Source organism: Oncorhynchus kisutch, linkage group LG7 (assembly GCF_002021735.2).
Source record: "Oncorhynchus kisutch isolate 150728-3 linkage group LG7, Okis_V2, whole genome shotgun sequence".
NCBI lineage: Eukaryota > Metazoa > Chordata > Actinopteri > Salmoniformes > Salmonidae > Oncorhynchus > Oncorhynchus kisutch.
Genome location: NC_034180.2, coordinates 49,864,063 through 49,887,570, shown reverse-complemented (window position 1 = coordinate 49,887,570; position 23,508 = coordinate 49,864,063). Strand labels below are relative to the sequence as shown.

Genomic DNA, 23,508 nt, shown 5'->3' with positions numbered 1-23,508 from the left:
TTTCACTGTCCAGACAGCATCAGATACATGGTCTACACATACTGAGACAGAGAGGTGCTGTTTCACTGTCCAGACAGCAACAGATTCATGGTCTACACATACTGAGACAGAGGAGTGCTGTTTCACTGTCCAGACAGCATCAGATACATGGTCTACACATACTGAGACAGAGGGGTGCTGTTTCACTCTCCAGACAGCATCAGATACATGTCTACACATACTGAGACAGAGAGGTGCTGTTTCACTGTCCAGACAGCATCAGATTCATGGTCTACACATACTGAGACAGAGAGGTGCTGTTTCACTGTCCAGACAGCATCAGATACATGGTCTACACATACTGAGACAGAGGGGTGCTGTTTCACTGTCCAGACAGCATCAGATACATGGTCTACACATACTGAGACAGAGAGGTGCTGTTCCTGCTCTTGTATGATTCCTACTGTGAGATACTGTAGATTCAGCAAAGTAATGAAAACACAGAAAGACGAAAGATCATTTGGTCAAGTATTTGGGGAAAGCCTGGCTTCCATTGGCATTCATGAATACACACCACTGATTTACTCTCCATCTCATCTCTCTCTGTCTCTGTTTTTCTCTCTCAACAGTGGGGCTACTGCTCCAACACAGTGGTGTATGCCTATACCAAGCCTGACCGGCTGGAGTACTGTGTGGTGTTCTGGGACACCAAGAACAACGAGAAGTTTGTCAAGTACGTCAAGAGCCTCATGTCCATCACCACGTCTGGAGACTTCTGCATCCTGGCCACCAAGGCAGATGACACACACCCACAGGTACACATACTGTCTGGTACACACACACTGATACAGGTACACACACTGGTACACACACCGTCTGGTACACACGCACTGGTACAGGTACACACACAGAAGTACATACACTGGTACACACGTACACACACTGCCTAGTACACACACTAGTACTAGTACACACACACAACCAGGTACACCCACAGGTACACACACTGGTACTGGTACACACACACATCCACAGGTACACACACTGTCTGACACACACACACACACACACACACACACACACACACACACACACACACACACACACACACACACACACACACACACACACACACACAGGTACACACACTGGTACATACACAGGTACACACTGGTACAGGGCTCCCGAGTGGCACAGTGGTCTAAGGCACTGCATCTCAGTACCAGAGGAGTCACTACAGACACCCTGGTTCGAATCCAGGCTGTATCACAACTGGCCGTGATTGGGAGTCCCATAAGGCGGCGCACAATTGGTCCAGCGTCGTCTGGGTTTGGCCAGAGTAGACCATCATTGTAAATAAGAATTATTTTCTTAATTGACTTGCCTAGTTAAATAAAAGTTACACATACTCATCTACACACACCGACACAGGCAGAAGGACTGGCAGCCTCGCCGGGTCGCTAGGCACTAACTTACAACTATGTTGAATGGAATCAAGACTACATTTACAAAGGGAGTAGTTGTTGATATAGGAGAGGCCTAATACTTGACTTGAATGACCCGTCATAATGAACTTGGCTTGACCAAACATCCACATTATTATGTTCAAAGCATCAAACTGTTTAACAGTTCCAAGTGTAAAGTGTTACTCAAATCTGACAAGCAGTAAGAGAAAGTAGAACTTGTAAGTACTGTAAGAAACAACTTGTAGCTTGATCAGTCTCATGTCAGTATCTCTCTGCGTGTCATGCCTTCTCTTGTTTTCAAATTCATTGCCACAAAGGAGGATGCTGACGTAGAGTCGGGAAATAATGCCATGGTAACGTACACCCTCTAAATATGACCCTGTGTGGTAATGTACACCCTCTAAATATGACCCTGTGTGGTAATGTACACCCTCTAAATATGACCCTGTGTGGTAATGTAAATCCCTCTAAATATGACCCTGTGTGGTAATGTACACCCTTTAAATATGACCCTGTATGTCAATGTCCACCCTCTAAATATAACCCTGGATGGTAATGTAAATCCCTCTAAATATGACTGCTGTATGTCAATGGTCACCCTCTAAATATAACCCTGTGTGGTAATGTAAATCCCTCTAAATATAACCCTGTGTGGTAATGTAAATCCCTCTAAATATAACCCTGTGTGGTAATGTAAATCCCTCTAAATATGACCATGTGTGGTAATGTAAATCCCTCTAAATATAACCCTGGATGGTAATGTAAATCCCTCTAAATATAACCCTGTGTGGTAATGTAAATCCCTCGAAATATAACCCTGTGTGGTAATGTAAACCCCACTAAATATGACCCTGTATGGTAATGTAAATCCCTCTAAATATGATCCTGTATGTCAATGTCCACCCTCTAAATATAACCCTGTGTGGTAATGTAAATCCCTCTAAATATAACCCTGTGTGGTAATGTAAATCCCTCTAAATATGACCCTGTGTGGTAATGTAAATCCCTCTAAATATAACCCTGTGTGGTAATGTAAATCCCTCTAAATATGACCATGTGTGGTAATGTAAATCCCTCTAAATATAACCCTGGATGGTAATGTAAATCCCTCTAAATATAACCCTGGATGGTAATGTAAATCCCTCTAAATATGACCATGTGTGGTAATGTAAATCCCTCTAAATATAACCCTGGATGGTAATGTAAATCCCTCTAAATATGACCATGTGTGGTAATGTAAACCCCACTAAATATGACCCTGTATGGTAATGTAAATCCCTCTAAATATGATCCTGTATGTCAATGTCCACCCTCTAAATATAACCCTGTGTGGTAATGTAAATCCCTCTAAATATAACCCTGTGTGGTAATGTAAATCCCTCTAAATATAACCCTGGTAATGTACACCCTCTAAATATAACCCTGGATATTAATGTAAATCCCTCTAAATATGACCCTGTGTGGTAATGTAAATCCCTCTTAATATAACCCTGTGTGGTAATGTAAATCCCTCTAAATATGACCCTGTGTGGTAATGGAAATCCCTCTAAATATAACCCTGTGTGGTAATGTAAATCCCTCTAAATATAACCCTGGATGGTAATGTAAATCCCTCTAAATATAACCCTGGTAATGTACACCCTCTAAATATAACCCTGGATATTAATGTAAATCCCTCTAAATATGACCCTGTGTGGTAATGTAAATCCCTCTAAATATGACCCTGTGTGGTAATGGAAATCCCTCTAAATATAACCCTGGATGGTAATGTAAATCCCTCTAAATATAACCCTGTGTGGTAATGTAAATCCCTCTAAATATAACCCTGTGTGGTAATGTAAATCCCTCTAAATATAACCCTGGTAATGTACACCCTCTAAATATAACCCTGGATATTAATGTAAATCCCTCTAAATATGACCTGGTGTGGTAATGTAAATCCCTCTAAATATTACCATGTATGGTAAAATACACCCTCTGAATTTGACCATATATGATGGAGGTGATTGAGTTTTGTATGACTGTTGAAGAAATGAATGACTTTGTCTTGTTTTCCAGTATGTGCTGGTTCTCTGTAACTCCATTGGGACCCCACTGGATTCAAAATACATTGACATTGGTGAGTGATTTCTTTTAGAAAGATAAGAGAATATTATGTTTAAAGCAGGTTTTAATAAACTGGAACAGTGTGTTGTTTCACAATGTATCAACGATAGTTTCGTTCAATTTCCCTGATAACACTTCAAAAGTGTAGACGTCAGAAATGTAAAGAAGTGCACGTCAGTGGAGAGACACCTTGCCGTTTTGGACAATGTGAATACTAAACACTTTGGCAGGTTTTGTACCAGATTCCTCTGGAATGAGAAAGCCCGGCACTTCCTACCGCTGATCTGTCACCCAGTTTCAAAGAGCTGCTGTCTCGTCTGGGGTTCTACCCGCCAACAATCCTTCCCTTTCATGGGCTTGTTCATGACATACACCCTGAAGATTCCCCCCATCTATAGGTCTCCTACACATTCTGTAATATTCCTTCTGCCCACGTTGCAAGCCAAGTCTGTGCTACTGGCCAAACGTTTACCCAAGACCATAGCGGAGGCAGTTCAAAGTCTGTCACCTGAGAGGGCTGGGAGAGCCTCAAAGAGATCCAAGTGTCAGAGCATGCTGAATCAACAGTAAAGAATGTATACTTCCTCTTTGTGGTGAATCTTCCTCACTGTGACCTGAGGAGACCTCTTCGTGGGCCTGGAGCGTTGCATTGAAAGAATGTGCCTGTCACTATTTTTGTTTCTGGAAATTATAATGTTTATTTATATAAATTGTTTATTTAGTCAGAATATTATTTTAGCTGTGAAGTTTTTCACTGATTTTATGAATGATATAATTACATTTTTGTTTTCTGTTGCTACGTTTAGCTCCGGTGTGTCCCACTGAACACGACCCTTGGTTACAAATTTTTATTGAATTTAGGATCCTTAGTTTACTGAAATAACCTTGGACCATGTCACCTCGGACAGATCCTCTGTTCGTGACCATGACTAAGACCCATGTGATCGCTGCATCCAAGGAGGCTTTCTACACCTGGCAGTACCGCGTGGCCAAGAAACTAACTGCCATGGAGATCAACCAGGTGTCCAGGACCAGGAAGGAAGGTAGGGAGAGGTGAGTGCTGCCGGTACCGGGCCTGTTCAGAGGATAGAATAGGGAATCATGTCAACTCTATTCATTCCGTTTCTATCCAGGAAAGTTCAGGTGGCAAGGTTCAGACACCTTGCACAAGAGCAACAAACCAGATTAAAGATCTTCTGTCATTGATGAGAAAATATCCAGAATGAAACCAAATAAACTGAACGGAACCACCCCTCGACATGACGTTATTCTAAACTGTTTATTTGGCCTGTGGCACTAATATCATGTTTTGTAGATTTTTAAGGGGGTCAGAAGATGTTTAAGATTAAAACCAATCAATAAAATGTATTTATAAAGCCCTTCTTACATCAGCTGATGTCACAAAATGCTATTACAGAAACCCAGCCTAAAACCCCAAACAGCATGCAATGCAGGTGTAGAAAATCACTTTATTTGTGAATTGTACACAAGGTCCAACCAAAATTGGACTTCTGCTTAATCCCAACTCCTCTAAAAAAGACACATATAGTGACTTGCGAACATATTCACCCCCCTTGGCATTTTTCCTATTTTGTTGCTTTACAACCTGGAATTAAAATATATTTTTTTAGGGGTTTGTATCATTTGATTTACACAACATGATTTACACAATAAGCTTGGCACATCTAGCCACTGGGATTTTTGCCCATTCTTCAAGGCAAAACTGCTCTAGCTCCTTCAAGTTGGATGGGTTCCGCTTGTGTACAACAATCTTTAAGTTATACCACAGATTCTCAATTGGATTGAGGTCTGGGCTTTGACTAGGCCTATCGAAACATTTAAATGTTTCCCCTTCAACAACTCGAATTATGCTTTAGCAGTGTGCTAGGGGCATTGTCCTGCTGGAAGGTGAACCGTCTCTTTCTCAAATCTCTGGAAGACTGAAACAGGTTTCCCTCAAGATTTTCCATGTATTTAGTGCCATCCATCATTCCTTCAATCCTGACCAGTTTCCCAGTCCCTGCCGATGAAAAACATCCCCATAGCATGTTGCTGCCACCACCATGCTTCACTGTGGGATAGTGTTCTCGGGGAGATGAGGTGTTGAGTTTGCGCCAGACATTGCGTTTTCATTGATGGCCAAAAAGCTCAATTTTGGTCTCACTTGACCAGAGTACATTGTTCCATATGTTTGGGGTGTCTCCCACATGCCTTTTGGTGAACACCAAATGTGTTTGCTTATTTTTTTCTTTAAGCAATGGCTTTTTTCTGGCCACTCTTCTGTAAAGCCCAGCTCTGTGGAGTGTAGTGTTTAAAGTGGTCCTATGGACAGATACTCCAATCTCCGCTGTGGAGCTTTGCAGTTCCTTCAGGGTTATCTTTGGTCTCTTTGTTGCCTCTCTGATTAATGCTCTCCTTGCCTGGTCTGTGAGTTTTGGTGGGCAGGTTTGTTGTGGTGCAATATTCTTTCAATTTTTTTATAATGGATTTAATGGTGCTCCGTGGGATGTTCAAGGTTTCTGATATTTTTTTATAACCCAACCCTGATCTGTACTTCTCCACAACTTTGTCCCTGACCTGTTTGGATAGCTCCTTGGTCTTCATGGTGCCGCTTGCTTGGTGGTGCCACTTGCTTAGTGGTGTTGCAGACTCTGGGGCCTTTCAGAACAGGTGTATATATATACTGAGATCATGTGACAGAACATGTGACACTTAGATTGCACACAGGTGGACTTTATTTAACTAATTATGTGACTTCTGAAGGTAATTGTTTGCGCCAGATCTTATTTAGGGGCTTTTTTATTTTTTTTATTTAAACAAGTAATTTTTTCCATTTCTCTTCATCACTTTGGACTATTTTGTGGATGTCCATTACATGAAATCCAAATAAAAATAAATTTAAATTACAGGTTGTAATGCAACAAAATAGGAAAAACACCTAGGGGGATGAAGTTGGAGTGGAGGACTGCCGGATTGTGCACTCATGAAGAACTTGTTGTGGAGGTTAAGTGCCTTTGCATGGCAGGCAATGGCATCTTGGATTGCCAGCTCACTTCCCGACAGATTTTTCTGGTCAGACCCGGGATTCAAACTGGTAACCCTCCGGTTGCTGGCTCGCCTCTCTAACCGCTAGGCTACCTGCCACCCTAGTCTCTGGTTGTTTGATCCTGTGCAAGGTGTTGACATTGAAATGAAAAATGTCCATTCATCTGCCTGAACCAGTAGACAGACAGTAGACAGCGGGTTGACCAGTGAGTCAGTGATACTGACCTCAGACAGACAGGCAAGAGTAGGGCCTACTGTCCTGCCAGGGATGTTCCTGTCTGTATGCCAACACATCAGCTTGAAGGAAAGTCTAATATGCTCTCGCTCTGTCTCTCTCTCTTGCTGTCTGTCTCTGCCCACCCAACGCCCTCTCTCCCATCTCTCTCTGTACCACTATATCTTCCTGAACCCGCCCCACCCATTTCTGTCTGGCTGTGTCTGTCTGGCTGTGTCTGTCTGTCTGTCTGTCCAAAAGACAGAGAGACAGAGAGAGACGGGACAGAGAGAGACAGAGACAGACAGGATGCGAAAGAGACTGCCAGACAGACATAGACAGAGATGGGGAGGGTCAGAGAGACAGACAGACAGGGAGAGAAAGAGAGAAACAGCCAGACAGAAATGGGTGGGGCGGGTTCAGGAAGATATAGTGGTGCAGAGAGAGATGGGAATGAGGGCGTTGGGTGGGCAGAGACAGACAGAAGAGAGAGACAGAGAGAGAGCATATTAGACTTTCCTTCAAGCTGATATCAGGAAGATATCTCTCTCTCTCCCTGTCTGTCTGTCTCTTTCTCGACATGTCTGTCTGTCAATTAAATTCAAGGGGCTTTATTGGCATGGGAAACATATGTTAACGTTGCCAAAGCAAGTGAGGTAGATAATATATAAAGTGAAATAAACAATAAAAATGAACGGTGAACATTACACTCGCAGAAGTTACAAAATAATAAAGACATTACAAATGTCATATTATACATATATATATATATGGGACAAACACCAAATTGAGACTCTGCATGCAAAAATATCCTCTGCGTACAACGTAAAACCCCAAATAATGCATGCAGAGCAGAATTAGGCCGATACCCGCGAATTATCAAAATCCAGAAAAAAGTATATATATATATATAGTGTTGTAACAATGTACAAATGGTTAAAGTACAAAAGGGACAATAAATAAACATATTTGTTGTATTTACAATGGTGCTTGTCCTTCACTGGTTGCACCTTTTCTTGTGGCAACAGGTCACAAATCTTGCTGCTGTAATGGCACACTGTGGTATTTCACCAAGTAGATATGGGAGTTTATCAAAATTGGGTTAGTTTTCAAGTTCTTTGTGGATCTGTGTAATTTGAAGGAAATATGCGTCTCTGATATAGTCATACATTTGGCAGGAGGTTAGGAAGTGCAGCTCAGTTTCCACCTCAGGTCTGCCTATGGTGGCCTTTCTCAAGAGCAAGGCTATGCTCTCTGAGTCTGTACATAGTCAAAGCTTTCCTTAAGTTTGGGTCAGTCACAGTGGTCAGGTATTCTGCCACTATGTACTCTCTGTTTAGGGCCAAATAGGATTCTAGTTTGCTCTGTTTTTGTTTTGTTAATACTTTCCAATGTAATTATCTTTTTGTTTTCTCATGATTTGGTTGGGTCTAATTGTGTTTCTGTCCTGGGACTCTGTGGGGTCTGTTTGTGTTTGTGAACAGAGCCCCAGGACCAGCTTGCTTAGGTGACTCTTCTCCAGGTTCATCTCTCTGTAGGTGATGGCTTTGTTATGGAAGGTTTGGGAATCGCTTCTTTTTAGGTGGTTGAGGAATTTGGCTGACTTTTTTCTGGATTTTGATAATTCGCGGGTATCGGCCTAATTCTGCTCTGCATGCATTATTTGGGGTTTTACGTTGTACGCAGAGGATATTTTTGCATGCAGAGTCTCAATTTGGTGTTTGTCCCATTTAGTGAATTCTTGGTTGGTGAGCGCACCCCAGACCTCACAACTATAAAGGGCAATGGGTTCTATAACGGATTCAAGAATTTTTAGCCAGATCCTAATTGGCATGTTCAATTTTATGTTACTTTTGATGGCATAGAATGCCCTTCTTGCCTCTCAGATTGTTCACAGCTATGTGGAAGTTACCTGTGGCGCTGATGTTTAGGCCAAGGTATGTATCGTTTTTTGTGTGCTCCAGGGAAACGGTGTCTAGATGGAATTTGTACTTGTGGTCCTGGCGACTGGACTTTTTTTGGATCACTATTATTTTGGTCTTACTGAGATTTACTGTCAGGGCTCAGGTCTGGCAGGGCCCAGGTCTGTCAGGGCCCATGTCTGGCAGAATCTGTACAGAAGATCTAGCTGCTGCTGTAGGCCCTCCTTGGTTGGTGACAGAAGCACCAGATCATCAGCAAACAATAGACATTTCACTTCAGATTCTAGCAGGTTGAGGCCGGGTGGTGCAGACTGTTCTAGTGCCCTCGCCAATTTGTTGATATATATGTTGAAGAGGGTGGGGCTTAAGCTGCATCCCTGTCTCACACCATGGCCCTGGTGGAATTATATAATTTTTTTGCCCATTTTAACCGCACACGGCTTTTATAATGTCGTATGTTTTACCCCCAACACCACTTTCCATCAATTTGTATAGCAGTCCCTCATGCCAAATTGAGTTGAAGGCTTTTTTGAAATCAACCAAGCATGAGAAGACTTTGCCTTTGTTTTGGTTTGTTTGTTTGTTAATTAGGGTGTGCAGGGTGAATACGTGGTCTGTCGTACGATAATTTGTTAAAAAGCCGATTTGACTTTTGTTCAGTACATTGTTTTCACTGAGGAAATGTATTTGTCTGCTGTTAATGTTAATACAGGGGATTTTCTCTGTCTCTCTCTGAAGGGTTTATCATATTGATGATAGTCCATCTGGGACCACTGAGGGCCCCCTGGACTTTGCCAAGGCCTTCACTGTGAGTTGCATTTTTAGAAGCACACAAACACCCACTTTGTTAACACAAGCTGACTATGTCACCCTCGGGTTACAATGCCTGTTAAAACTCCAAGATAGAGCTATCAAAAATACATTCAATAAAGTTGCATGGAAATCATTAATTCTTAACCCATTGCCTCATATATTTCCCTTTTCTGTTTTAGGCAACACGAGACCCCATTTGTTGCATCACAGCAACAGACAAGACACTGATTGTGGTAGGTATTTCTCTCAGGATTTTAATTGAGTATTAAGTTCTATCAATGATCAGAAAAGTTCAGTTTGGAAATGTTTTTTTTTTTACCGTGTTTGTCTGTTTGTGATCAAAGGGCCGTGAGTCTGGTACCATCCACAAATACAGCCTCCCTAACGTTGCTCTGGTGCAGAAATACTCCTTGAACTACCGGGCCTACCAGCTCTCACTCAACTGTACCTCCAGGTCAGGACTGTTGGCTGGTTACTGTAATATGACACCATACGTGGTGTTTCAGTAGCAGATCTTGATAAGAGAATAAGAGAATGAATGAAGAGAATGAAGCAATGAAGCTTATTGCTTTCAGTACAGAAGTACAACCGACATAGCATTGCTATGAACCATCTGAACAGTTATTGCCTGGTTCAAAAGCTGTTTGGTGAACTTCATTGCAAGAAACAAAGTGACGTTATTTTCAAAAAAAATATTGTAAAATCTTGTATTGATAAAAACCCATGTTTTTCTTTAGCCGCCTGGCGATTATTGATATTTCGGGAGTGCTTACGTTTTTGGACCTGGAAGTGCGTTCGTCTTCGGATGATGGCTCTGGAAGCCAGGCGGGGACAGGCGACCCCTCCAAGTTTGAGCGTAAGGACGTCTGGGACATGCTGTGGGCCAATGACAACCCTGATCTGTTTGCCATGATGGAAAAGACCAGGATGTACGTGTTCAGGAACCTGGACCCAGAGGTGTGTCCCTCTGACATACAGTACCAGTCAAAAGTTTGAACACACCTACTCATTCCAGGGTTTTTCTTTATTGTTGCTATTTTCTACATTTGTAGAAGACATCAAAACTATGAAATAACTCATATGGAATCATGTAGTAACCAAAAAGTGTTTAACAAATCAAAATATATTTTACATTTGATATTCGTCAAAATAGCCACCCTTTGTCTTGATGAAAGCTTTGCACACTCTTGGCATTCTCTCAACCTGCTTCACTTGGAATGCTTTTCCAACAGTCTTGAAGGAGTTCGCACATAGGCTGAGCACTTGTTGGCTGCTTTTCCTTCACTCTGCTGTGTTTTGTTTTTTTGACATACAATTTCTCATGATTTTAATATTCCATATTAATCAGGAACCCATTCAAACGTCTGGATACATTTGCAACTTTGAAGACCTGGAAATCAAATCAGTCCTGCTAGATGAAATCATGAAGGTAACCTTCTTTTCTTCATATGCAAAAGTCACACTTTCCGTAATACCAGTAATATGACAGCAAATAAAGTTAGGCAGTTAGCTGTACGGGAACAGATGTTTACTATTGCTATTGGAATACATACAGGCTCCCAGCAGAACACAAATGAATGTGCACAACAACAGCAAAGACGTGTCTATTTCTGTTAGTTATGTAAAGTATACTTTGCTAAATGGAGTCGGATGCCAAAAGGTCCGGAATATCCGTGATGCAATGGGAATGTGGAGTGATCTTAGATTTCCTCTTAGGATCCGGAGAGGCCGAACAAGGATTACCTCATCAACTTTGAGATCCGCTCCCTCCGCGACAGCCGCGCGCTGATCGAGAAAGTGGGCATAGAGGACGCCTCCCAGTTCATCGAAGACAACCCTCACCCCAGACTCTGGTAAATACATGGACAGTCATCTTGTTCCCGGCCCCCTTTGGGGAAAAAGCCTGCGGATGAGGTTACATAGACAGTAACCCTGCATGTCATGGAGTCACTTAAAGGGACAGTTCATTACAAAATGATAGTTTCAGAACACCTCATAAGTTGTCTTCGGTTGAGATATGTCCAGGTCCCTGGCCATCTGATGTGTGCACCCAGCTATATGCTGACCTTGCCATCTGATGTGTGCACCCAGCTATATGCTGACCTTGCCATCTGATGTGTAGATCCAGCTATATGCTGACCTTGCTATCTGATGTGTGCATCCAGCTATATACTGACCTTGCCATCTGATGTGTAGATCCAGCTATATGCTGACCTTGCCATCTGATGTGTAGATCCAGCTATATGCTGACCTTGCCATCTGATGTGTAGATCCAGCTATATGCTGACCTTGCCATCTGATGTGTAGATCCAGCTATATGCTGACCTTGCCATCTGATGTGTAGATCCAGCTATATGCTGACCTTGCCATCTGATGTGTAGATCCAGCTATATGCTGACCTTGCCATCTGATGTGTAGATCCAGCTATATGCTGACCTTGCCATCTGATGTGTAGATCCAGCTATATGCTGACCTTGCCATCTGATGTGTAGATCCAGCTATATGCTGACCTTGCCATCTGATGTGTAGATCCAGCTATATGCTGACCTTGCCATCTGATGTGTAGATCCAGCTATATGCTGACCTTGCCATCTGATGTGTAGATCCAGCTATATGCTGACCTTGCCATCTGATGTGTAGATCCAGCTATATGCTGACCTTGCCATCTGATGTGTAGATCCAGCTATATGCTGACCTTGCCATCTGATGTGTAGATCCAGCTATATGCTGACCTTGCCATCTGATGTGTAGATCCAGCTATATGCTGACCTTGCCATCTGATGTGTAGATCCAGCTATATGCTGACCTTGCCATCTGATGTGTAGATCCAGCTATATGCTGACCTTGCCATCTGATGTGTAGATCCAGCTATATGCTGACCTTGCCATCTGATGTGTAGATCCAGCTATATGCTGACCTTGCCATCTGATGTGTAGATCCAGCTATATGCTGACCTTGCCATCTGATGTGTAGATCCAGCTATATGCTGACCTTGCCATCTGATGTGTAGATCCAGCTATATGCTGACCTTGCCATCTGATGTGTAGATCCAGCTATATGCTGACCTTGCCATCTGATGTGTAGATCCAGCTATATGCTGACCTTGCCATCTGATGTGTAGATCCAGCTATATGCTGACCTTGCCATCTGATGTGTAGATCCAGCTATATGCTGACCTTGCCATCTGATGTGTAGATCCAGCTATATGCTGACCTTGCCATCTGATGTGTAGATCCAGCTATATGCTGACCTTGCCATCTGATGTGTAGATCCAGCTATATGCTGACCTTGCCATCTGATGTGTAGATCCAGCTATATGCCTCAATCCAAAATGGATGGAAAAGATAAACACAATATCCAGTTTTTTTTGTGTTTAATTTGGTTTTGAGGCATGCAGCTGGATCTACACGATTGATGGCTTGTGATTCTTCTTGACATTAGACTACTTTTAAAGTCTGAAAATGACTTATCATTTGATATTGGAGTGAACAGTCTCTTTAAGGCCTTTCAATAATCTATTCTGTCAGTCAGTCCTCCATTCTTACCCAGTTTGAATGGACTCTTGTATTGACATCAATGTCTACCCTGAGCCTTTGCAGCCTTTCCAGTAGGCGCTCACACCCAGCAAGCATCAGTTTGCTCAGAAAACGTGCCACACAGACGTTTGGGTCGGGGGTCAAAATAAATTTTTGTAGGACCTATGTGACGTCAGAAAGTGGGAACTCAATGCTTTTTACAAGTGTATGGTCTGTTTAATGATGTTCTCCTCAAAGAACAAACAGAGGAGAAACTGTGGCATGTGTAACATATGGAATGTCTAGCAACAGAAGGAGATTTGGCCTATTCTTAAAATATCAGTCCTAGTCACATTTTCAGTTTAGTTTTATACTCGTATTTGAAGAACATCATTTAAGGTGAGCCTGGGCTTCCCATCCCTGATACAGGTTGAAAGCATCACTGTCCTTTTTTTTTTAATCAAAGGCTAATATTCATCTGGTTATGTGGGAGAATCCCCACGCTGGCGCGACGGAGTATGGTTGATTTATCTCGCTGTTTTGGTAGCACTCGGCTAAAGGATTCTGGTTGAAAGAGGACTTCGGCTCCCCATGTCATTTTTCACACCGACTCGAGGAATTTTGGAACTTTTGGGAAGAAATGTCCCTTTCCTCCCCTTGGTGCTGAAACCAACCTGTCAGGGGTGAGAAGTCCCTTCGATTGACTGAACAAGGTGTAGTGGTAGAGACCTGATGTGCCACAGATATTTTGACATGCCTGTATTGCCCGCAAATGTTCCATTTCTAAGGTGCTCCGTGTACAAGATGCATACCAAAGGTAACTAGTCATTTTCAGGATCAGGAGTTCAGGTGGAGCAAAAGTTGTAAGAACAACCTTCGTCACTCACTCACGCGCACACACGCGCGCACACACACACACACACACACACACCATCCCATCACCACCCCAGTCTGATTCAGAACACTCCACCCCAACACCCCAGTCGGATTCAGAGCACTCCACCCCGACACCCCCAGTCTGATTCAGACCACTCCACCCCAACACCCCAGTCGGATTCAGAGCACTCCACCACAACACTCCAGTCTGATTCAGACCACTTCTTCCCAACACCCCAGTGAGATTTAAAGACATTCTCTGCGGCATGTCATTCTTTAGATTTTTTACATTTATTTAACTAGGCAAGTCAGTTAAGTACAAATTCTTATTTACAATGACGGCCTACACCGGCCAAACCCGGACGATGCTGGGCCAATTGTGCGCCGCCCTATGAGACTCCCAATCACGGATGGTTATTATACAGCCTGGAATCGAACCAGGGTGTCTGTAGTGATGCCTCTAGTACTGAGATGCAGTGCCTTACATGCTGACCAGACCGGACACGTTGCGTGCGTGAGCATTGCAAAAAAAATTTGTTATTCAATTATTGCACCCACACTGCTCATGCACGCCAACGAGCGTCTGCGATGCCAAGGGCTAAAATAGAACTCCTTTCTATTTCTGACGCAGATCGCGCTGAAAGTCCTGCCTCTGCCATCTCCTCATTGGTTATACCCACGTGGGTGATTGAAAGACTAAGTTTTGCCGGTTGTCGTGGTACAAGTGTAGATGCCAATCACCATATAAGTTCAAAGATGAAAAAGCCTGGAAGGAGGAGAGATGACTATAAACGATTCGGTTGGCCGTTTTATGTGTGGATTAATTGTCGGAGTATTAGACCTTGTGCATTTCAGGTAAAATTAACAACTCAATGTTTATATCCCAGTACAAATTAGCTAGCAACAGCAAGCTAGCTAAATAGGACAAATTACCTAGCAACAGCACGCTAACTAGCTAAATTGCCATACATGTTTAATGATTTTCGACCTGTCCCCAAATTAATGTCATTGGTTCAGAGTTTGTTTTGATATTTTAACCTGCGTGTCGTGATCGCGTTTGGTGTAGGGGACAAAATCAATGTATGCACGATGGCGCACGCGCGTAGCCGGTTTGTGTTCCGTGTTAGACAGCTGCGCCACTCTGGAGTCTTATTGTGACATACAACTGAAGTCGGAAGTTTACATACAGTTAGGTTGGAGTCATTAAAACTAGTTTTTCAACCACTCCACAAATTTCTTGTTAACAAACTAGTTTTGGCAAGTCGGTTAGGACATCTACTTTGTGCATGACACAAGTAATTTTTCCAACAATTGTTTACAAACAGATTATTTCACTTATAATTCACTATATCACATTTCCAGTGGGTCAGAATTTTACATACACTAAGTTGCCTGTGCCTTTAAACAGCTTGGAAAATTCCAGAAAATTATGTCATGGCTTTAGAAGCTTCTGATAGGCTAATTGACATCATTTGAGTCAATTGGACGTGTACCTGTGGATGTATTTCAAGGCCAACCTTCAAACTCTGTGCCTCTTTGCTTGACATCATGAGAAAATCAAAAGAAATCAGCCAAGACCTCAGAAAAATTGTAGACCTCCACAAGTCTGGTTCATCCTTGGGAGCAATTTCCAAACGCCTGAAGGTACCACTTTCATCTGTACAAACAATAGTACGCAAGTACCATGGGACCATGCAGCCGTCATACCGCTCAGGAAGGAGATGCGTTCTGTCTCCTAGAGATGAACGTACTTTGGTGTGAAAGTGCAAATCAATCCCAGAACAACAGCAAAGGAGCTTGTGAAGATGCAGGTACAAAAGTATCTATATCCACAGTAAAACAAGTCCTATATCAACATAACCTGAAAGGCCGCTCAGCAAGGAAGAAGCCACTGCTCCAAAATGCCATAAAAAAGCCAGACTACGGGTTTGCAACTGCACATTGGGACAAATATCGTACTTCTTGGAGAAATGTCCTCTGGTCTGTTGAAACAAAAATAGAACTGTTTGGCCATAATTACCATTGTTATGTTTGGAGGAAAAAGTGGGAGGCCATCCCAACCGTGAAGCACGGGGGTGGCAGCATCATGTTGTGGGGGTGATTTGCTGCAGGAGGGACTGCTGCACTTCACAAAATGGAGGGCATCACGAGAAAGGAAAAGTATGTGGATATATTGAAGCAACAGCTCAAGACATCAGTCAGGACGTTAATGCTTGGTCGCAAATGGGTTTTCCAAATGGACAATGACCCCAAGCATACTTCCAAAGTTGTGGCAAAATGGCTTAAGGACAACAAAGTCAAGGTATTAGAGTGGCCATCACAAAGCCCTGACCTCCATCCTATAGAACATTTGTGGGCAGAACTGAAAAAGCGTGTGCGAGCAAGGAGGCCTACAAACCTGACTCGGCTACACCAGCTCTGTCAGGAGGAATTGGCCAAAATTCACCTAACTTATTGTGGGAAGCTTGTGGAAGGCAACCCGAAACATTTGACCCAAGTTAAACAATTTAAAGGCAATGCTACCAAATAGTAATTGAGTTTATGTACACTTATGACCCACTGGGAATGTGATGAAAGAAATAACAGCTTGAATAAATCATTCTCTCTACTATTATTCTGACATTTTACATTCTAAAAATAAAGTAGTGATCCTAACTCACCTAAGACAGGGAATATTTACTAGGATTAAATGTCCGGAATGTGGAAAACAGAGTTTAAATGTATTTGGCTAAGGTGTATGTAAACTTCCCACTTCAACTGTGTGACAACACTAAAGTGTGGACTTTTTTCAAAATGTGTTTTTTCAGGAGGGGTTTTGTTGGTATACCACAGGTTATGATTATATTGCATTTGCATGTAGGGTTGCAAAATTACAGTAATCGTGGTTGGAAGATTCTCAGAATCAGGAGCGAATTCGGATTCCTCCAACCACGATTTCTGGTAAACCTGGGGATTTTGGGTAAGTTACTGAATTTTACAACCCTAATCACATCTAGTGAGCCTGTGTAAATGTTCTGAACCTTCTCAAGAGACATTTCACAATATTATAGTCTTCACCGTGCTATTGATCTGCTCCCAGGCGCCTATTGGCCGAGGCGGCCCTCCAGAAGCTGGACCTGAAGACGGCTGAGCAGGCTTTTGTCCGCTGTAAGGACTACCAGGGCATCGAGTTCGTCAAGAGCCTGGGCAACCTGCAGAGCGAAGCCATGAAACAGGCCGAGGTGGCGGCCTACTTCGGCAGGTTCGAGGAGGCCGAGAGAATGTACCTGGACATGGATCGCAGGTAAGGTGTTGGATGTCATGTAGGATGTTGTGCTTTACCTGTATGGCTTATGCTAAATATTGAAGACACTAAACAATAAAGGATACCCTTGTTTTTTGTTATGTTTTAGAATGTTAAAGCAATGTTCACCTGTTGATTAAAGTTGGTAAAATGGTGTTGAAGTTTTTCACTATTGACTTAACTTCCATGATGTGATGCTGTCCTAATATGGATGCTGTACCTTACAGCTAACGACAGATAACATCTCTCTCTTTAGGGACCTGGCTATCAGCCTGAGGATTAAGCTGGGGGACTGGTTCCGCGTCCTTCAGCTCCTGAAGACGGGATCAGGTGACTGTGATGATGCCCTGCTGGAGCAGGCGTACAATGCCATCGGGGACTACTTTGCAGACCGACAGAAGTGGTACGGGTCTTTCACTTTTTATATTTCAAGATGGTGAATGGTATTTTACCACTTTTTCTCCCCCAATTTCATGATATCCAATTGCGATCTTGTCTCATCGCTGCAACCCCCCAACGTGCTTGGGAGACATGAAGGTTGGGTCATGCATCCTCTGAAACATGACCTGCCAAATTGCGTTTCTTAACACCCGCTCGCTTAACCTGGAAGCCATCTGTTGGGTGAAATACTGTTCAACTGATGACCTAGGTCAGCCTGCAGGCGCCCGACCCCGCCACAAGGATTCACTAGAACACGATGAGCCAAGTAAAGCCCCCCCGGTCAAACCCTCCCCTAACCCGGATGTTGCTGAGCCAATTGTGTGCCGCCCTATGGGACTCCCGGGTCACGGCCGGTTGTGACACAGCCTGGGATCCAACCCGGGTCTGTAGTGACGCTTCAAGCACTGCGCTGCAGTGCCTCAGAACGCTGCACCACTCGGGAGGCCATACTTGCACGTGTGATTCTAGACAACAGAACAGAGTCCAGTGGTCTTGCCAGGATCCTTTCCCTCAGCATTTTGTCTCTTATGTTGACATTTAAAATTTTGACACTTGTGGTTTCATAATATCGTGTGAGTGTACTAGTATTGTAGTCTGCAAATGCTTTGTTGCCAATGCTCCTCTCCAGGGTTAATGCGGTCCAATACTACCTTCAGGGGCGCAACCAGGAGAGGCTGGCAGAGTGTTACTACATGCTGGAGGATTACGACGGACTGGAACGACTGGCTAGTTCTCTACCGGAGAACCACAAACTGCTACCGGTGAGGGCTGTAGAAAAGAGAGGACATGAGATAAGTGTCCAGTAGTGCTTTTATACCTACGTTACAGTTAAAAAAGTGAGTGCAGGGGCCACTTCTTGTCCTCAGTATTCAATGAGGTCTGGAGGGCCGTACTGAAAATTGGTGCTATTTCGTCGCCATCAAAATGTGCAAAAACATAGTCCTCTATCCATTGTTTAATTGTTTTGGGAATGTTTGAAGTTTCTCTGATTGTTAACGAGCTGGATAGAGTGAAGAGACTGTAAATGTCTGTCTGCCATCCCTGAGCTAGTGTTTAGTGTTGGTTCTCCACTTTCTCTGACTCACCTCTCCTACCCGTCCGTCTGGCTTCCATCAGCATGTCAATAAATACAGTGTGTTTAGTAGGTTTCTACCACGGTTGGGGTCAATTTGGTTTTAATTTTCAACCCAATCAATTCAGGAAGTGATACCTGAAATTCAAGAACAATGGGCAATTTTCAATTGAGGAATTGAATTTCACATCCTGACTAAATGGACTCAAATCCATAAATATCTCCTTAACTTTAAAGGCTTCAATTGTAATTTCCCACATTCAGCCATTTCCACGTGGACAAAGAAAACCCTTTCCCCTCATCTATCTTTTATGTTTGCACGTCGTAGGACATCGGCCAGATGTTTGTCACCGTAGGCATGTGTGAGCAGACGGTAAACGCCTACCTGAAGTGCAACCAGCCCAAGGCTGCTGTCGACGCCTGCGTTCATCTAAACCAGGTGAGAGACGGACAAACGGTCAGAGACCTCCAGAGGGGTTGTGGTTCTGAGCTTAGGACAGTTTATCTATTCAGTGCTGATTCCAAATTGGAAAGTGTAAACTGGCAGTCCCCGCTGTCCTCCACCAACTAGGTTTTGACATCACCACACCAGATGATATCACTGCACCAGTGGCAGACCACAGTAGGACTTTCTGTTCTGAGGATTGCACTGTCAATTCTTTTGTCATTGCACTGTGAATGGTTTTTACTACTGAAGTGTGTTTTTTCAGATGTCTTCGGCATCAGCACGACAGACATGAGCAACACTATTTTCTTTCATGTGCCACGTTTCTTTTGAGGCATCATAACAGAATTGCTTGATGTAAATGTGACCAGGAGAGAAGTGTTAGGATATGTGATATAGATAATTTAGCTCAAGGCAGTTTATTAAACGCATGTTATTTTGGACACAGTTTTCCTGATACACATGCTTTCATCATGATACTTTTCTCCCCATTTCCTGTTGTGTTGAAAACCACGTATGGACCTCCAGGACCTCCAGCATTAGGCTCACACCAATAGCTTTTAAATTATCTTTCAACTGGTTATTTTTTCCAAAGCCCAAACATAGTTTTTTTCAATCTAATTTCTACATATTAGAAAATATACAGTACCAGTCAAAGGTTTGGACACACCGACTCATTCCAGGGTTTGTCTTCATTTTTACTATTTTCTACATTGTAGAACAATTGTGAAGACATCAAAACTATGAAATAACACATATGGAATCATGTAGTAACCAAAAAAGTGTTAAACAAATCAAAATATATTTTATATTTGAGATTCTTCAAAGTAGCCACCCTTTGCCTTGATGACAGCTTTGCACACTCTTGGCAGGCGTGTCCGAACTTTTGACTGGTATTGTATATTAAACAATTATTTATTCACAAAACATACCAACATATCACAATTAACCAACAACAAAACATTACTTTCCACACCACATGTAAACACAAAGACACAACATTGTTCTGACTCACACTTATACATTCATATCAGGTGCATTTATTAGTGCATAACTGTTTCTGCTTTTTCACAGTGGAACAAAGCTGTGGAGCTGGCCAAAAACCACAACATGAAAGAGATCAACTCTCTTCTGGCCAAGTATGCCTCTCACCTGCTGGAGAAGAACAAGCCTTTGGAGGCCGTGGAGTTGTACCGTAAAGCCCATCATTTCCTAGAAGCAGCTAAACTCATGTTCAAGGTACTGCCAACGATTATGCCTTAACACCATGCAAAGTCACATTCTTGTTTTGAAGTGGCTTCTGGCGTTAAGAAGGCAAATGTTGGAATGTAATTGGTAGGGCACACATAAAGGGACATGATCAACCAATAGAAAATCTGCAACACTTCCAATGATGAATACCATACGTCACCACTACAGTAAATACCCACACTTCCCCGCTACAGTAAATACCACACTTCCCCGCTACAGTAAATACCCACACTTCCCCGCTACAGTAAATACCCACACTTCCCCGCTACAGTAAATACCACACTTCCCCGCTACAGTAAATACCACACTTCCCCGCTACAGTAAATACCACACTTCCCCACTTCAGTAAATACCACACTTCCCCACTTCAGTAAATACCACACTTCCCCACTTCAGTAAATACCACACTTCCCCACTTCAGTAAATACCACACTTCCCCACTTCAGTAAATACCACACTTCCCCACTTCAGTAAATACCACACTTCCCCACTTCAGTAAATACCACACTTCCCCACTTCAGTAAATACCACACTTCCCCACTTCAGTAAATACCCCACTACAGTAAATACCACACTTCCCCACTTCAGTAAATACCACACTTCCCCACTTCAGTAAATACCACACTTCCCCACTTCAGTAAATACCACACTACAGTAAATACCACACTTCACCACTTCAGTAAATACCACACTTCCCCACTTCAGTAAATATCACACTTCCCCACTTCAGTAAATACCACACTTCCCCACTTCAGTAAATACCACACTTTCCCACTTCATTAAATACCACACTTTCCCACTTCATTAAATACCACACTTCCCCACTTCAGTAAATACCACACTACAGTAAATACCACACTTCACCACTTCAGTAAATACCACACTTCCCCACTTCAGTAAATACCACACTTCCCCACTTCAGTAAATACCACACTTCACCGCCACAGTAAATACCACACTTCACCGCTTCAGTAAATATCCACACTTCCCCACTTCAGTAAATATCCACACTTCCCCACTACAGTAAATATTCCACTTCCCCACTACAGTAAATACCACACTTCCCCACTACAGTAAATACCACACTTCCCCACTTCAGTAAATACCACACTTCCCCACTTCAGTAAATACCACACTTCCCCACTTCAGTAAATACCACACTTCCCCACTTCAGTAAATACCACACTTCCCCACTTCAGTAAATACCACACTTCCCCACTTCAGTAAATACCACACTTCCCCACTTCAGTAAATACCACACTTCCCCACTTCAGTAAATACCCCACTTCAGTAAATACCACACTTCCCCACTTCAGTAAATACCACACTTCCCCACTTCAGTAATACCCCACTTCAGTAAATACCACACTTCCCCACTTCAGTAAATACCACACTTCCCCACTTCAGTAAATACCCCACTTCAGTAAATACCACACTTCCCCACTTCAGTAAATACCACACTTCCCCACTTCAGTAAATACCCCACTTCAGTAAATACCACACTTCCCCACTTCAGTAAATACCACACTTCCCCACTTCAGTAAATACCCCACTTCAGTAAATACCACACTTCCCCACTTCAGTAAATACCACACTTCCCCACTTCAGTAAATACCACACTTCCCCACTTCAGTAAATACCACACTTCCCCACTTCAGTAAATACCACACTTCCCCACTTCAGTAAATACCACACTTCACCGCCACAGTAAATATCCACACTTCACCACTACAGTCAAATCTAATACTTATCTTCCAATTCAGTCCTTAGCTAATAACCTTCAGAGGTATTTAACTATATTGTGCCTCGGAACGGATTAGAGAAAGACCCGTGGCTGAGCTCTTATTATTCTCCTGTACACTGGTGTCAAGAGACCCATCTGTCATCTGCTGTGTTAACTTGTCAGATAGCGGATGAGGAGGCTAAGAGGAGGACCCGGCCATTGAGGGTGAAGAAGCTGTATGTGCTGGCAGCCCTGCTAGTGGAGAACTACCACAGCCAAGTGAAGACCTCCCAGCAGAACAAGGCCAAAGGGAAGACGTCAGAGGTACACAAACCACACAGTCATTAAGACATACAATCCTTTAGGTCCTATGTGTCATTGTGGTTTGTTGGCTGCTATCAAATCAAATGTTATTTGTCACACGCTTTGTAAATAACAGGTGTAGACTAACAGTGAAAGGCTCACTTACGGTTGCTTTTCCAATAATGCAAAGTAAAAAATAAAATAAAAAGAATGCTATTTAATGCTAACAGTAATGTAATTTACAATTTGTTGGAGTTGTTGGCTACAAGGGTCTGATTTATATAGTGTTTACACCAGTGCAAAGGGAGCTCTTGTTATTTTCCAAAAGTGAATACAGATTAAGCATATCAATAGTTTGGTGTTTAATTCCCCTCTGATAACAGATGTACTGATACTATGGCTTGGTCTTTAATTCCCCTCTGATAACAGTAAATTCCCCTCTGATAACAGATGTACTGATACTATGGCTTGGTCTTTAATTCCCCTCTGATAACAGTAAATTTCCCTCTGATAACAGATGTACTGATACTATGGCTTGGTCTTTAATTCCCCTCTGATAACAGTAAATTCCCCTCTGATAACAGATGTACTGATACTATAGCTTGGTCTTTAATTCCCCTCTGATAACAGATGTACTGATACTATAGCTTGGTCTTTAATTCCCCTCTGATAACAGATGTACTGATACTATAGCTTGGTCTTTAATTCCCCTCTGATAACAGATGTACTGATACTATAGCTTGGTCTTTAATTCCCCTCTGATAACAGATGTACTGATACTATAGCTTGGTCTTTAATTCCCCTCTGATAACAGATGTACTGATACTATAGCTTGGTCTTTAATTCCCCTCTGATAACAGATGTACTGATACTATAGCTTGGTCTTTAATTCCCCTCTGATAACAGATGTACTGATACTATAGCTTGGTCTTTAATTCCCCTCTGATAACAGATGTACTGATACTATAGCTTGGTCTTTAATTCCCCTCTGATAACAGATGTACTGATACTATAGCTTGGTCTTTAATTCCCCTCTGATAACAGATGTACTGAT

The 23,508-nt window shown here is 42.7% G+C and overlaps 1 protein-coding gene across 2 annotated transcripts in view; it reads left to right on the top strand.

The window, feature by feature from the left end:
• wdr35 (WD repeat domain 35) overlaps window positions 1-23,508 on the top strand; it is a 44,582-nt gene that overhangs the window by 9,242 nt on the left and 11,832 nt on the right. The window contains exons 10-25 of one of the 2 annotated variants that reach the window (XM_031829237.1): window positions 609-794; window positions 1,763-1,798; window positions 3,504-3,564; window positions 4,460-4,604; window positions 9,471-9,540; window positions 9,725-9,778; window positions 9,890-9,999; window positions 10,283-10,502; window positions 10,894-10,974; window positions 11,262-11,398; window positions 17,016-17,219; window positions 17,476-17,622; window positions 18,289-18,421; window positions 19,061-19,171; window positions 20,252-20,416; window positions 22,335-22,475. In XM_031829237.1, coding sequence (XP_031685097.1) covers window positions 609-794; window positions 1,763-1,798; window positions 3,504-3,564; window positions 4,460-4,604; window positions 9,471-9,540; window positions 9,725-9,778; window positions 9,890-9,999; window positions 10,283-10,502; window positions 10,894-10,974; window positions 11,262-11,398; window positions 17,016-17,219; window positions 17,476-17,622; window positions 18,289-18,421; window positions 19,061-19,171; window positions 20,252-20,416; window positions 22,335-22,475 — 2,001 coding nt within the window. The remainder of the gene's footprint in view (window positions 1-608; window positions 795-1,762; window positions 1,799-3,503; window positions 3,565-4,459; window positions 4,605-9,470; window positions 9,541-9,724; window positions 9,779-9,889; window positions 10,000-10,282; window positions 10,503-10,893; window positions 10,975-11,261; window positions 11,399-17,015; window positions 17,220-17,475; window positions 17,623-18,288; window positions 18,422-19,060; window positions 19,172-20,251; window positions 20,417-22,334; window positions 22,476-23,508) is intronic. The other variant, XM_031829238.1, reaches the window with a different exon arrangement.